Source organism: Larimichthys crocea, chromosome XVIII (genome assembly GCF_000972845.2).
Source record: "Larimichthys crocea isolate SSNF chromosome XVIII, L_crocea_2.0, whole genome shotgun sequence".
NCBI classification, from domain to species: domain Eukaryota; kingdom Metazoa; phylum Chordata; class Actinopteri; family Sciaenidae; genus Larimichthys; species Larimichthys crocea.
Window position 1 is genome coordinate 13,374,188 of NC_040028.1, and position 16,646 is coordinate 13,390,833.

At 42.7% G+C, this 16,646-nt stretch overlaps 1 protein-coding gene across 9 annotated transcripts in view; it reads left to right on the forward strand.

Moving 5' to 3' along the window:
- Positions 1 to 16,646, forward strand: part of pkp4 (plakophilin 4) — a 77,284-nt gene that overhangs the window by 46,104 nt on the left and 14,534 nt on the right. For 7 of the 9 annotated variants that reach the window (XM_019259838.2, XM_019259839.2, XM_019259836.2 and 4 more), the window contains 6 exons: positions 266 to 854; positions 2,838 to 2,864; positions 8,750 to 8,920; positions 12,131 to 12,341; positions 13,349 to 13,481; positions 14,660 to 14,873. In XM_019259838.2, the coding sequence (XP_019115383.2) occupies positions 266 to 854; positions 2,838 to 2,864; positions 8,750 to 8,920; positions 12,131 to 12,341; positions 13,349 to 13,481; positions 14,660 to 14,873 (1,345 nt within the window). The remainder of the gene's footprint in view (positions 1 to 265; positions 855 to 2,837; positions 2,865 to 8,749; positions 8,921 to 12,130; positions 12,342 to 13,348; positions 13,482 to 14,659; positions 14,874 to 16,646) is intronic. The other 2 variants (XM_019259837.2, XM_019259840.2) reach the window with 1 other exon arrangement.

Genomic DNA, 16,646 nt, shown 5'->3' on the forward strand with positions numbered 1-16,646 from the left:
TGAAACATAATCATGCTTCATACAGCGTTGTACACATAGACCACTGAGAAACCAAATGGCACTGTCAAACACAACAGAGTGAGGGGGGTGGAAAAGAGAACATAAATATGGCCCTGAGTAAAGTCATGTAATTAATTGGTTTATGCAATGCTGTGCTATTTAGGACGTCAGTATCATTGCATATCTCAGTTTATAGCCTTTACAGCCCCTCGGGGACTGAAGAAACAAATGTATGAAGACATATTGTTTGGTTTCTAACATGCAGGTTCCAGCAGTGACGACAGCAGTGCCTGGCCGTGCTATGCGGAGGGTAAGCTCAGTGCCTTCTCGCTCTCACTCGCCAGCCTACGCTAGCAGTATGTCCCCCTCCCGCGGCTCCCTGCGTACCTCAGTTGGCAGTGCCTACGGCTCCCCCATCGTAACTGAACCCAAACCCCTCTCCAGCATCTTCTCCACCACCTTGCCCTCTGCCCAGCGCACCAGTGCCACCACCGCCGCCGCTGGTGGCGGTGGCTCACCCTACTCCACGCAGAAAAATTCCCCCGCTGCACTGCGACGCATGGGCTCCATGAACTCACGGTCGGGCAGCGCCAGCCGCACCACCTCGCCCTATCAGGCCACTGCGGGATCGTCATCAGGCCGCATGGGGTCACCTCTGACCATGGTGGACGGCATGAACCCTCCTTTGACCAAGCAGCCGAGTCACTCGTCGTCTCCGGTCAGAGCCAGTATGACCGCCGTGCCCCAGCATTACAGCTCCACTCTGCCCCGCTCCATGCTCCACAACACCGACCCCTATGGACCCCAGAGTTACGACATTTACGAGAGGATGACGCGACCTGACAGTCTCACAGGTGCTCACACATAAACACACACACACACACGTTGCCATTTACCTCATTGTAGCTTCTCTAACTCACTTTGACTCTTAGATCAGGAGACAACTATCTTCAAGGTTTTTATAGCTGCTGCAGCGTTTTTTATATTACAGTACAGTTTGGGTAAAACTCAGGGCAGTTGTGAAATACTTTCTGTCAAAGCAAAGAGGAAAATAGTGCATTGTGTTGGACTATTTACTTTGCCTTGATATCCTGAATGAATCACTGTGTGTCAGTGTATGTTTTTGTGTGTGTGTACAGGTGGTATGGTGTATAATCCTAGGCCAAATCTCTCTCTAGTGGACTCACACTGTGGTCTAAGACCAATGGAGGAACACAGGGTTGTATATTTAATAATGTTAAATAGAAATACACCTCCAGCACTAATAAAAGGTCAAACAATAAGTCAGTTTTTGCATTTTTTTTAATAATAAAAATTAATTATTCTGATCTTTTTGAGCAGTAGCAGCAGTAGTAGTAGTAGTAGTAGTAGTAGTATGTATATGTATTTTTACAGCCTGCACTGTAAATATTTTGACAGCAATACAATTGTGCTTTTGTGTGGCTTGTTGTTAGCTCTGTGCTCAGCATGGTGAGCCTGAACATAAACAGTGACTGTGAGGTCTGTGGTTGTCCTGGAGCGTAGCCAAAACATAGTTCCTGCAAGAAGGCAAATATTAACACAAAGATACAATAGATCGCTAATCATAGTTAGCGTTGCTGTTAACAATAGAATAGCAAACAAAGCCACCTAATATAGTAGGCCATGCAGCTTATAGGTGGCTGTGAAGATGATGAATTAATATTCTTAAACTAAGTAAAACATGCGCCTAAAAGACTGTGCGGTCATGTGGGGGATTTCATATTTACAGTTAGCTTTAAAGTAACTTTATCCCAGGTCAGCAGTGACATCACAGTGTTTGCAGTACACAGTTCAGTAGTACAGAGTTCAGAAGTTTAACCACTGGAAGTGAGTTAAAAAAGAAAAAAGAAGAGAGAGATCAGAGTTTGACTTTGCTTTGCTGAGCAATAATTCATAATTCTAAGTACCATAACATGAAACTTTTAATGAATTACAAAAATTAAAAAGCCTTTAATGATGAATGGTCCATTTATTAGAGGCTTTTTCATTTTTACAAAGCAATGTGCCGTGGTACTTTCTGATTATGAGTTATTGATCGCAAAGCAAAGTACAAATCTAACCTCTTCTTTTTTTGGTCTTGTTATATGTCCTTGGATCCGACTACTTGTCAGTAATATTTAGTTGATACACACATAAATATACATGGTGTTTATGCCAAGACAGCTTTAGTTTGCAGGTCCAAGAAGTGATACCGCTGTTTAACTTCAACTTAAACTTAAGTGTCCATATGTGATGAAATAACAGAGAAGGTAGAAGAAAGCATTTTCACACATTCCTTCTAAATCCATTATTTTCACGAGTGCATTATCAAGGCCATATCGTGGGCGATCACCAAGGAAAGAAATGAGCTGTCTGTATAACTCTGTGTGTGTGTGTGTCTGTAATTTATTCAGAACAGTTGAGGTGATCAAGAAGATTATATTTGGAGTACCTGCCTGCCCTAACTAACCTGTGTGTGAGAAAGTCCCGGCTAATGTGTGATTTATTCTCAGCCCCAAGATATCCCCTGTAGATAGGAATGTAGCTTTGACAAATTATAAAAGCCACACTTATTACATAGCATAATCAACACCCTTTGTTCACATTGCAGTAGTATTCAGTAATATTTGAACTTTTTTTTTTTAGCCCAGGGAAAAGAATTGAAAGTAGTCATTTATAAGTGCTGCGAGCAGGGCTCGGTCATAAACTCAAAGAACATGATTTTGTTCCTCTCTGAAAGATTGAAGAACCACGTATTCAGCGAATCACTGTATTATTGTTACAAGGTTAATGGACTGTTTTCTGCTTGACTTCATGCTGCCTGGGGATATCCTCAGATGCCCTGGTTGACGATGACGTTCAAGGTGAACATTTTTGGTTGTTGTGTGTTGTGACATCGTTTTTTTTTTTCTTCCATCTTGTCTTCTTCAGTGTGTCGTGTTTGCATGTAGGTGCAAGTGTGTACATGTGTCTTTCATCTGTTCTCGGGTTAAATTTCCTTTTTTTTTTTTTACCATTGCATGTGTTTACTGTAGTTGTTTTTAGCTACAGGATCACATGCTGCACTGATGTAACTACACACTCTATAAAGTAGGGCTGGGACTTGTGGCCTAAAATGTTAAAATATCACTAAATAAAGATATATTCATCTTTATTGTTTCTTTTTAATTATGTAATTCAAAAGATTGTTTATTTCTTAATTGAGGGCCTCTTACTAAATGGGGGTTGACTTCAAATAAAGCAAGCAATTAAAATCATGCTGTTAAACAGCAAAAACAACAACATATGCTAATTAAAATAAACTCTATTTTTTCATATGGATTAATTGCTGAAATACAGACATAAGCATCAATATCTTCTGGTCTTTGTGTTAGTTTGTAGTTTGTTTCCCAGCATGATTGGCACACGTCGCCTGTAGTGGATATCAGTCTGCTTTTCTTTGGACTTAAGCCGTCCAACCCCTTTTTTAAATCGCAGAGGTCGCGTGACCTCTCATCGCTAGAATTCCTCATCTTGCGGCGATGTGTTACCCTTCTCTCAGACGCTCATTTTCAGGTGAATTTACAGGTTCCTGTAAGTAGGCAGTTATGTCACACTGCTATGAGTGATGATGTCTCAAGCAGGCACAAATGGGTTTTCAGTGTATGTCCTCTGAGCAAGACGCCCGCCTAGTTCCCCTCTCTCTCGCTCTCTTTCTCTCTCTGGTATAGCATCCCTCCATGTCCTCCTTCTCCTCCTGTCCTCCTTATTCTCTCAAATACACTTCAGTGGAGCCTCGCACAGTCATTTGTCACAAGTGGTTTGATGAGCCATAGTGCAAAGCAATGGGATGATCACATGATCGGGCTCAATTGCATGAATTTGGCAAACACCATCCGACAGCCTAACCTCGATATGGATGCTGTATGTTGTTTTCTGTCAGTATCTATCAGGAGATGATGTTTTTCCCTTCTTCCTCGCCTCTTTCCTCTCTGTTCTTTTCATCTGTGTATTTTCTATCCTCCCTTATCTCGTGCATCCCTCCTTTTTTCCCTTACCTCCCACCTGGCTACCTTATCTCGCACCCACATCGGCATACTTTCCCCCCTGCTGCTGAAAAATGGAAAATTAAGACAAATTGTCCCTAATACTGTACTCATTACACCCAATGTCCGTTTCAAAGCAGAGAGGGGTGGAGAAAAGAGTAAGAGGAAATGGCATTAGCTGCATGTGTGCGCTCTGAACCAGACAGCCAAGCCACAATGGTAGATTTAACCGAGGTGCACTACTATTTTTACAGCGATTTTTCACAACGATTTTCGGGTGATCATGCCAGTACTCCTGCATGTTTGGAGAGGGGTTCTTGAAAATGATTTTCGTCGAGGAATGCAGTCAGCTGCATCCATTTAAGTGTTTGTTTCTCCAGAGAAAGCACGCGCCAAGCCGCCACCGCCCTTCATCTAGCCTCTGCCAAGTGTAATCTGTTAAAGCCACGGTGAGAGGGCTGAGGGGAGAATTAAATGACTATAACGCACAAGGAATGTGGGCCATTCATCCTCAATAGACAGCAGTATGTTATTTCTCCCTGACAATTTGCAGATGCTTTTAGAAGTGACTGCAGCCCTTCTATCAGGGGAGCTGAATACAGAAGGCAGACGGATTAGTCTCCTCTAAGGTTGTTTGAATGTTGCCACTTTCAGGAGTCGGACTGCTGAGAGGGTGAGATATGCACCAAGACTCCTGTGTCTGCTAGATTCTGTCCCTCTCACTCGGTCACAAGCATGCCAAAAGCCCCAGTTCATGTTCCCTGGCTTTACATGTGAAGGGAAGTCTCTGGTGGTCCCGGATTGCCTCATTAACCCTCTTTTCATTTTCATCTTCTCTCTCCCTCCCCCTTTTTATATTTTCTTCGGCTTTCTTCTCTATTGATCCCGCCTTTCCTTATGTCTTCCCACTACCCACTCGTTCTTCGTGTCCTCACTCCCTTTCAACCTTTTGAACAAGAGAAGCTGGGCTGATTTCCTGCCAAGCTGCTGCTAGTGGCTATTGTGTGCACTGCCACAGAGTGAAAGGCTTCCTGGGCTTTTGAGTGTGCCACTACAGCGCACGTAGCAGCTGCAGCGGCCTTATTCAGTTTTACTACAACCCATGCCTCGCACTGCAGCGCATCTTGCCATTTTCAGTACAGAGTACTTAAAGTTTATTCCTTGGTGACTCAGAACTATTTTGAGTATTGAACAGAAACCATTAATAAGTTTTTAATATTTTAAACTTAAGAGTATATGTTGCAGCTGCAACGGTTCATTTAGCAAAAAGCCACGAGAGAGTGGGTGCCTAAAACCCTCTAAGCTGCACCAGGAGCATCGCTCTAAGTGGCTCATTGCTTTTATTAAACAGTGGTTGAAAAAGTATTTATTTTGAACGGCTAATTGAATTTTTTTTTTCCATCACGCCATTCTTAAACAATGGAGAAACAACCTGGTAACAGGTGTGGAGTGGGACTGATGTTCACTCCGGGAATGAGGGAGAGAGGGAGCCAACCTGTTGCATAAGCAAACAAAGCAGCTTTTTTTTTTTAATATATATATAGTTTATATTTTTGTTAAGAAAACAAACAACAAGTCTTCCATTAGACACCACACCACCTGAAATGGCACTCAGTTGATGGGTGGAAATCAGAAATTAAATTACTGGCCTCCAAAACTAAACAGCCAGTCAGCATCACAACAGCTTGCACCTGCTTTAATATGTTATTATAGAGCTCTAATAATTTTGGTAGGGAATGCTCACTTACACTCCTCTACACTCAAGACTTGGTTTGCACATTTGTAGAGTCTCTTTGTCGGTTTTGGATGAGGAGAACACTAGTTTTTCCTCCAGGCATTAATATTTAAAAAAGTATAGCCCAGACATGTCTATCAACTAGTGTTAACCAGGACACAATCTACACTACAACCATCTTTTTAATGAGTAAAAACATTAATTCCCTCTGTTATGCAGCTAAAGGTTAGAAGGGTCTTTAGACCAGCTGCCTGATGCCCCCACCGAGCTCTGCTTCTTAGCTGCTGAAGACTCGAGGTGAGCCTCGGTCTGGCCTCGCTATCTGCATCTAAAAATCTTCCTCGCTTTGCCCCCCATAGGCCTTTCTGCTCCCAGAGGAGGCAAACATCCTTATTTATTAATTTCCTCTGTCTCAAACTGTGACAAGAATCCCTCATTTAGCTAGTTCTGCATGGCAGGTTCGATGTTAAGCAGCAGTCTGCGCCTGAGCTGCTGCAGTTGGAGAGGACCCAAGTGACGTTTGGAGGCTGGTGAAATGTGCAATGAGCAGTTAGTTGCCAACTGTACACTGGTCCGCTGGGCTTCACAGTTTAGTGAGATTCACTGATGCGGAGTTTAACACAACCGAAGAAACACGGGTTCAAAATCAGAATATTTTCCTTTCTAACTACTGTTTTTTTATTTTTCAACTGAGTTCACCTGAGTTTAAGGTGTTAAACCGACCTGTCAGTAATGAGTTTCACTGGGAGGGGTGACGCATGCAGCAGATTCACACTGTCCTCCTGGTTCCACCACCAGTCTGTGAAAGCACCACGAACACAGCTAAATGTGTTTACAGACGTACTACAAGTCTCTGCAATGGTGGGGTAGAATAATAGATAACTGAATAATGATATTTATGATAAATATACTGTCACATAAACTTGTTTCTAATAAATAGTGGAACTGTTTTAAAGTGCTGTATCCTGGATTTGTTCTGTGTGTTTGTAATGGACTGCTTGCACAGCGGACATTTTGACCTTTTGACTTGTCACAGCAGGAAAAACACAGGTGGACTTAATAACAGTGATGACAGGTGAGTACCATTAAGTGTCCCAGTGACAGCAAACCAGCATGAACAATAGCAAGGCTTCCCCTAAGTGGAATTGTTAATACACCGGTTTGTTTCCTGCTATGACATGTCCAAATGTCTGCTGTGCAGCCAGTCCATTACTTTTTATTTCTGTAGTTTTACCCTTCTTAGTTTCTTTCTAACTTTGCATCACAACTGAGTCTGAACAGCAAACATATAAACTTGTACAAGGGGATGTTTTGTTGTTAATACTCCTCGAACTTTGGGAAATGGCATGACTAACATGAAAGGTGAATAACACTGCAAATGGATTTCCACATCTGAAGATGTCCTCTTAAGAAACAAAAGAAAAACATTTTGAAGTTGTTTGAGAACGAGGGTGATGAGTCTCGTAGCTGTGGGTCTTCTTTGTTTGGATGAACTCAAAGCAGATATTGTTCGTTGCCTCGTTCTGCTGTTTCACATCTGGACTGAATCTGAGTCAGACAGGGCATGCTGCTTCACGCTGCCTGCTGGTACAGTGACTTTTCTGGAAAGGTGTTTTTAATTGGAGCGCTCACCTGTCAGGTTAGCCTGTTTCCCGCATGACATCATTTCCCAACATCTGCTCTGGCCAGGCTCTGATTGGTTCACATTCTTCTCGGTCCAGTAATGTCTCGTTTGTCTTTATCAGTAGCTGATTATACCCATTAATTGCAGTATTTATTATTAGTGACACTTTCTCTTCCAACACCAGTAAAAGACCACAGACTGACCACATCAGTGCAAAGAAAACGCAAAGAAACACAGTGGCGTGGTTATGGTTGGCTAATTTGTTTTGTTTTCCTTTTTACAATCCGTGCACAAAAGTAAAAATACAGACTACTTATTTCCATTAAGTAAAGTTCAACGTTGGCGTCCAACAGGAAACTGGAAGCTGGAAGTCTTGTGTTGTTTTTGAGTGCAACAGAAGACACAAAGCAGTGTAGGATAGTGTAGCTTTTCTTATTGCTAATGTGTCTGAACTCTGTGGACCTTTTTATTAAGAGAATTGGAAATATATATTATATTATAATAAGTCTTTAGTTGGGGTTATAAAATCAAATTCATCATAACATGGTTTGTTATCTTACACTCTTATACTTATTATACAGTTTTCACCCCATCTGGATTGTGTTTTCATGTATAGTCACTGCTTTTATTTTATATATGTATACATTACATCATCATTTTTTCAATTTTTATTTCAAAGAATGAAAAAAAAAGTCCTACCTCCCCTTCAGCATGCTAGTTTCCATTTCATTGTCATCAAGTCTAACAGTGAACTTAAAAAAACGACTCGAAAAGGTCACAGTGAACATCACGTCTGCTTTTACTTTTCGTCAGCCTTGCATTATTGTCTCATGGTAATGCAGAGCAGTACAGTACATTACAATGCAACAATGACATTAACTTTGACAACAATTAAAGGAGACATGTTGTTTAATATGATTGATTACCTAACTCGAGCAAGTGTCACGTCTCTTAAACTGCTTTTCATACCGCAACAGAATAAATGGGAACCAGTGAGCCTACAAGCATGATGTTAAAAAAACAAAACCAAACAAAACAAAAAAAAGTAATCTAAGCAAAAACACATCCAGCCCTGTTTGTGTTTATTTTCGTCTCCGCATTATTTTGCATTCTAATATGTTTTAGATGTTGAACCGATACTGTCATCCGGAAAGAATTACAGTAAATAAGCTGAAAGTCATCTGGCGTCTTGCTCAATGACACGCTGACAGGACACATCGGAGTTGATTGACAGTTTGTGCAGGGTTCAAACCTTTTGACACTTAAGTTATGAGACTGTCTGTCTGTGTAATCACTAGACCATTCTGCAGCTAACCACTTAACCGCTAACCACTTATCCCCTTAACCGCTCTCCTATAATTCCAGGAGTACGGAGCTCATATGCTAGTCAACACAGCCAGCTGGGTCAGGACATGAGGTCAACTGTGTCCCCAGATCGCCACATCGCGCCAATCTACGAGGATCGGACGTTCCACGGCCCGTTGTACCGCAGCCCGAGCCACACCCAACACGGCACCCTCTACAGGAGCTCCTCAGGTTGGTGCCACATTATTAATATGGTAAAACTCATGTAAAGATGATGACAAAATACCGACAAAGGACATAACATCAAGACACATTTATCCCTGTGTGTTTCCTCTGCCTCTTTTTACCATGTAGTGAAATCAAGAGATTTTAAGTGTTACCTTTTTTTGTCAGGGTCACGTGTTGAAAAGGTGTGAGAGGCTGCAAACTGCTCACCGTAATGAATTGGTAGTTAGTGTAGGACTGGTTGAAAATGATAATGTAAAGCAGACATGTCAAACTCAAGAGAGAGAGAATATTTCATACGTCTCTTATTAATGGCCCGCTGGTAAATCACACTCCCAGCACACATACTACAAATCCCACAATGCACTGCAACAGCTGCCAACACAGGTCAAGACCTGTGCACCACAGAGAACAGGGACTTTAAAGCAGGTGGGAGGCTGAGTAACTGTTCGCCGACATCAGGAGGTAAACCTGTGTGCCTTGTTTGTGGAGCTAATGTGGCCACACTTAAGGAACATAAACCTCCGATGGCACTTTGAGACAAAACATCAGGACAAGTACAAAAACCTGGACCACACAGCAGAAGCTACAGAAGAGCTTAAAAAAAGTGTGCACTTCACCACTTTTACACCCTGCAACGTAGTCCCAGTCTTCAATTATGGCCAGCTGGGTGATTTGAGTTTGACACCCCTGGTATAAAGTCATTGTCAGTAAAAATGTTTGGAGGTTTCTCCAAAATAAACACTGTCCTCATAAAACCAAAGTAAACTGCACTAAAGTACATTTTTGCCTTGCTTTATGTAATCTATGCACGCTGTTCGCACAGCCTGCCAACAAAACGGCAAGTGACACTAAAAAATAAGGACAAGGAATATTTGTTACTAGGCCACAAGGAGACAAAAAAAAAACAAAAACGCTGAATTATTTTACAATTTAATACTTGGATGTCCATTAGCATAAACTGATTTTGAGCTACAGTTCGTCATCAGTATGTGAGGAGATCAGATCCATAATTGTTACACCTAGCCAGCTAAAATGAAGAATTTGAGAGTGTATTATATCTAACTCTAAATAACGTCATGTTGTATTCCCTCCCTCCGGCTCTGTATGTCGGCATGCAGCAACAATGTCAGTATAAAGATGGTCTGTAGTGTTTTTGTTCTGAGCGTTAACAGATCCAGCTCCAAATTATTTCCAAACTTCCCAAAAATTCCTTTCTGTTTTCTTATTTTCCTCCATTTTCTCCTCCTGTTTCCTCGTGCTCTCTCTGTATCTTCATGCCGTGGAGTCATGCAGGTCAAGAAAATTACTTTTTTTTTTTTTTCACTCATAACATTTTCATTTCAAGCAGACACAGAGTGCTTTGTTTTTGTGAACTGTTACAGATGCTCAAATCTCTCTCAAAGTCTTTTCCATCGAATCCTGTTGGGGGAACACCAATTCTCTGTCCTTCTGCCCTTTAGTGCCACTTGTGTCTTCATTTTTTGCTTATTTTCTGTCTTTCTTTCTGTTTTCCTGTCTCGGTGTCACCCTTTTCCTCCTCTGCCTCCTTTCCATTCCCCTCCTTCCACCGTCAGACAGAAAGGGTGAGACATGAGTTAATAGGCAGGTACTGATATGTCATCCTGCCACAAAGGAGTCCATTACGTGTGTGTCACACTGAGAATGAGAAGAAGGATGGAGGGGGCCAGGGGACAGCTTGGTTACCCACATCCACAGCCAGCTCCCTGATGTTGGCATTCTCATCTCATCATCCCTCCTGCCTCAGATACTTAGCTTTCATCGACACACACACACACACACACACACACACACACACACGCCATTCATCCTTCTCCTTGGCACGCCGGAGATCTGCTTTGACCGATAAGTTCACTAATAAATGCTATTGATGCTGTGAAGAAGCCCGCAGACAAGCCGCTATAATGCGTTTATGCCGGCTATATCGAGAAAAGGCGAGTGGGGCGGAGCTGGAGGGGGGTGTTCAATATAGAGTCTTTGTAAGAGCTACCTCATTAGAAAAATCCAATTTGATCTCAGCGTTTTCTTTATTATGTTTTGAAATGAAATTTCAGTGGCCCATTTTCCCCCCACTGGCTTTCCGTGTATTCTTTGACTTTTTCTGGAAGCTTGCACTGTACTTTTTTTTTTTTTTTGTGCTGCAAGTGGGAGATTTTTATGTTAAGTAGAAATATTGATCCTTGGCCCCTGAAAAGATGAGAAAAGGAATCCAAATAGTTGTGGTAAAACTGCAAAGCTACACTGTGTTGTTTATGATTTGTCTTTCCAGTGTCTTTGGCTCTGTTAGGTTACGTTTTTTTTTTTGGGAGATAACCATATTGCAGGGTGGTGCTGCTGCCCAACATAGAAATGCACTGATGTGAGAAATTGTGTTTTTGGAGCAGCACCACAAGTTGACGTCTTGGTTTCCGGGGGAGGAGGGAGTTTGAGCACGCACATGCCCAGTTCTGTTGGAAGTCTGATAGGGATCTGACCAGTGCGGCAGTCACACTGCCACACATCATGTGACACTGGTGAGAAGGAGGGCTAAATCCAACCCGCTTGTTTATGCAGTTCTGTGTTTGTGTCCCATTGTGTTAAAGAACTAGGTCATAATATCACTTGGAGGGGAAAGATGACTGAAACGAGATGCTGTCAAGCTGAATATTGGACCTTGTCTGGAAGGATGGCTTCTCTGCATGCTTGTGTTTGTGATGCTTTCGCTCTACTTGTGTATCTCTGACTGTTTTTTTCTTTTTTTGTGGACCTGGTCATGCCTTGCCATTGCAGCAAAACAATGGCACGAACGACTGAGAGGGCGTTGAGGAAGGGATTCATGGATCATCGAGCAGGTTGAGTCCTGTCCTCGTAGAAAACCAGCAGGATCCCTCTGCTTTAACGCAACCTTGTAAAAAAAAAACAAAACAAGCAAACAGCCCTCTTGAAGAAGAAGACTTCTGGTTTGTGGAACCATGGGAGCTGTGTTTTATCCTTGTCATTAATTGCTTCCAGATTTCAGAATTTGCTGAGTCTGATGGAACGGCCGCATGTTTGTATTTTCAGCTTGGTTTAAAGTCGTATGCTACCGGCGTGCGAGGCTCAGAGTTTTAGCTGAAAAGGTCCGAACACTGATAATCTCCACTCACATGGCTTTGTCGGCTTGCGGTTTTTCTGTCTGAAGGTTTTGTTTTGTTGTTTTGTTGGCCCCCCCCTCAGGTGTGGGGAGTCTCCAGCGGACACCCAGCCAGCGCAGTGCCATGATCTACCAAAGAAACAACTATGCTCTCAACACAGCCGCCACTTATGCCGATCCGTATCGCTCAGCACAGTACCGGCCATCCGATCCAAACTACACTCGCCAGGCTGTCGTCATGGATGATGGTGCCACTCGCTCACCTTCCATAGACAGCATTCAGAAGGACCCCAGGTAAGCACTGCTCAAGTTTTGTCTGTTTTTCTACACTACCAGATGTAGTCAGTGGTTAGTAACCAGTATCCAGTGTTCAGTGTAGCAGTGACAAGGCATCCCTGTTCTGCCGGGTCGACACCAGTGTCCTCTTACTATTCAAACAGAGAGCTCCCTGGGTAGTCACAGTCTAGCTCAATGCCTGGCAACTCAACAATAGAGTCTCACATACACTAAAGTGCTGCGTCTGCTCTTGTCATACAGACGTGTATGTGTAGAGTGGCTTGACCTCTCCAGTAAACCCCTAACCCTGCACACTGGGAGCTTTCTTTACACTCTTGTATGTTGCCGTAGCGTAACTACTTGAAGTGAGTGGACCATGGGGACCAACATGACGCAGCTCTGTTGAGGAAGTGCACCAGAGAAACATTTCCCCTGGAATATTTGACAGGATTTCTGTCCAGGGGAATCCTCCAGTGTATTTTTCAGCTTCGTACTCTTTGTGCTGCGATATATAATCGAGCCGAGTTTGACCAGCCCAGGGTCTTGCTGCACATATTTCATACGTGGCGAGGTAATAGCTTACGCGCCACAACTCAAACACCAGTAATCTTATTTTGACAGTTTCAGATACGTCTACATAGCTCCTTGCTGCGCACGTCACACTTAATCAATCAGAATAAATTCCGATAAGTAGCATGCCAGTAGATCTACAAGTATATTACAGAATATTTTTATAGACTTTAGTGTAAATAAACGGTTCCTAAGTTTATTTTATGAGCAGTTTATTGGTGATGCAATCCTGAATTCTGTCTTTAGAGTCCTGCATACAGAAAAGCAGTAACCCAAGTGTGGATTGTAATATAGAACCAGATGTGAATATCATTTCCAGGGCTTATCAGTTTACCCTGAGGTGCTCAAATATTCATTTCATTCAAACTGTACCTGTGTTTTTTTAAGGAGACACGTTTTTTTTTCTGCCTCCTGTCGTCATGCTGATACATTTGCACCCCCACCTGTAATTCTAGGGAGTTTGCGTGGCGTGACCCAGAGCTCACAGAGGTCATCCACATGCTGCAGCACCACTTCCCCTCCGTGCAGGCCAACGCAGCTGCCTACCTGCAGCACCTGTGCTACGGTGATAATCGAGTTAAGACAGAGGTAGGTATTGTACTGCCGATCCCAGACGGCGTCTTATCTTTACTCAACCGCTTTAACTTTGAAAAATTGTTACCAATTGTGAACGATATCTGTACATTCTTCAGTGTGTCAGGTTCAAAAGGGAAGCTTGCATTTTAACACACAAGTTGGGTTTTATTTCCGAGTCTCCTGCCAGCCGGTCTGTTGCACTCAAATGCAGCAACAAAATTGCAAAATAAAATTGGTTCAGCCGGACAACAAGTGTCAGGACTGTGAGACAAACTGTAAACAAAACCCTCAGGAAGGTAATATAAATCTATCTGGGAGAGAAAAAAAAGAAGCATGGGTCCGTTATAAACAGTCAAACATTCTGCTTTGAGCTCGACCTTGCATAGTTGTGCATGCTCACAGTTTTCCCGTGCAGTGAGAGATTGTCGGCAACGTTATGGCTCACTTTTGGTCTCGATTAAGTCGCAACTAATCTGCAGAATCTTCCGGCTGATCTCGCTCTTCCTCGTTGCATGATACAGCCAGGTCAATGACATCATACAAACAATGGCTCAGCTGACACTGCATAGAGATTAGATCTATTGCAGATTCACACACATAGACACAAAGAGGCGTTTATACTGCTCACTCATGCCACAAGCCAATGGAAAAAACAGCAATAGCATACAGTAATTCCTAAAAAAAATAAAAAAAAATAGACACATCCATCGTTCCACCCTTTTTTCCGTTCAGACACTAAAGGTCAAGCTTGTCTTTTCTCATCATAATGCATTTTGGGGAAAGAAGTTTTGATAAGGAGGCACAGAAAGAGGATTAAGACATCACATAAGAAGAATGCCTTTTTTATTCTGAGGTGCCAAATGTCGACATATCACAAAATGATTCACACTACACAATTAATAACAGAATGCTTCTGTTTTTTTCTCTCTCTGGATGAAAATGTAAATTCAGTCTGTCAGACTCCTGTGGTCAAGGATTTTTTTTTTCAATGGTCATAGATTAGCAGCACTTATAATTTGTATCTGCTATGAATACATTTCCCTGTGTGTAGATTCTCCTGTCACATGAATAAATACATGATTTCACTCTCCACACAGTATAGCTGAAAAAAAAAATAAAAAATGTGAGTGGTCCGAATCTTTTTCCCAGCTGATAGTGGTGTGTGTGATTTCATTCACGTTCATCCGTAGGTGTGTCGACTGGGAGGAATTAAACATCTGGTGGACCTACTAGACCACAAGGTCCTTGAGGTCCAGAAGAACTCCTGTGGTGCTGTGAGGAACCTCGTTTATGGCAAATCGATGGATGAAAACAAGATCGCTGTGAGGAATGCAGGAGGTATTCCAGCTCTGCTCCGCCTACTGAGAAAGACTGTAGATGCAGAAGTGCGGGAGCTTGTTACAGGTAAGTCGGCGTGTATGGAGAATATGTCTCGCTCTTTACAAAATGTGACGTGAATCCTTGGTAAATAACAAAGCAGCTATATAGCGTTATAGCCAGTCTTTGGCTCATATTCCGACCCACAACTTTACTGTTTGGGTTCATTCCTATAGAGTTGTTATCAGCCACAGCAGAATCTAAAGATCCAGATATTTCCCCCAGGAATGGGTGAAGAAAATAACAGTTTAACACAGACATACCTCAAAATTAATGATTATGTTTCCCCACTGTTGGATGTTTAAGTATGCAACTGTCTGCTAACAAGTTCACCATGGTATTTTGAGTGTGCCTGAACCATGAAACTACTTTGTTTTCAGATGAAAACCAACATATATGATCGATTCAGGGCCAGATATTTAGTGCAAAGCATTTGAATTATACAAATATGCACAGCTACATAGCAATTGGAATATTTTAGGAAGCAGGTGACATATGGTGGCAGTCTTCATCACCAACCCCCCCCCACTCGTGGCTGTTGAGCTGCTCAGAGGGGCAGAGGTAACACTATGACGCAGGTACCACACGGAAAACTTTTACAAGCGGCTGTGAATTTGCTTCGAGTGACTGTCAAGGCCTTCCAGCCGACTCTCTGTGTTTCCACTGCGGACCACGGAGAGCCTGACAGCAGATGCTCAACGGATGATAAGTTCACCTGCTGGATCACTGGCACATTGAACAGCCCCGTCAGTCTGTCACCCTGATCGGCATTACCTCCCACGTCACATACTACGTAGCCATGGCGCCACACCTTCTAATAATGATTGCCTTCTGGAGTCCTCTGCTATACTTTAGTTAAATTTGGTGGGAAAGAGGGAGATAGCAGAATATGGGGGTTAGGGTTTAATAAAAGTTATTCATATGCTCTTTTTATTAATTTTCTGTGGGCCTGTGTCCACCCACATCAGATCCTATCCTATTTATTGTGAGGTTACAGCAGAACAGGAACATGCTGAATTATTTACCTGACAAACCTGGGGGCGTTTTGTGAAAGACTGGTTACTGTATCATGTTTGGTTTTGTTGCTCCTAATCTCTTTGAATGAAGTTTGAGATTAGTGAGTGAATTAAGATAATCCGACTAAAACAGCTACACAGACTGCTCACTGAGGTCTGTGCTAAGATTATGATTGTCGTAGTAACTGACTCAAAGAGGCTTTTTTCTTAAGCTGCCGCTGCTGTCGCTGCTGCTTATGGTGCTGTATGTGCAAAGAAATGTAACCGCGTTTCCACGAGATTCATGTGCGGAGAGATTTAGCTCCGTCTCCGTCTGAAAACAACAGCCTCCTGACAGTCTGCTTGTCGGTCTCCTCCTCACTGTATTGGGCTGCGTGTTGTCTAAGCTCAACAAACGGGGTATAAATCCATGTTGTTTAGGATCTGGGTGGAGCGCTACAGAACTAAGCAAGCCAAGACATTTGGCTCCCAGGTGGCTGAGTCAGCTGTTTGAGCTCGGCTCCAGCCCCCCCTTGAATCTAACATGGTCTCGGGTTACGGTTCAGTGGTCCCCCAAAGGAAAACAATACAGCTGGAGCATGAACACAACACTCTGTAGCATTTGTGTATCGTCGGGGAGATTGTCTTCAGTGTTTAAGCGTTTGTTCAAGTTGCTCAACACAATTTCTCTCTGCACAAACTTCAAGCACACAGTGGAAACCGCTAAAAATACTTTCTTCTCTCCTCTCATTCAAGTTTCTAAAGGTTGTACAGACATGTGTTGCCTAGTCAGCGTAAGCAATTT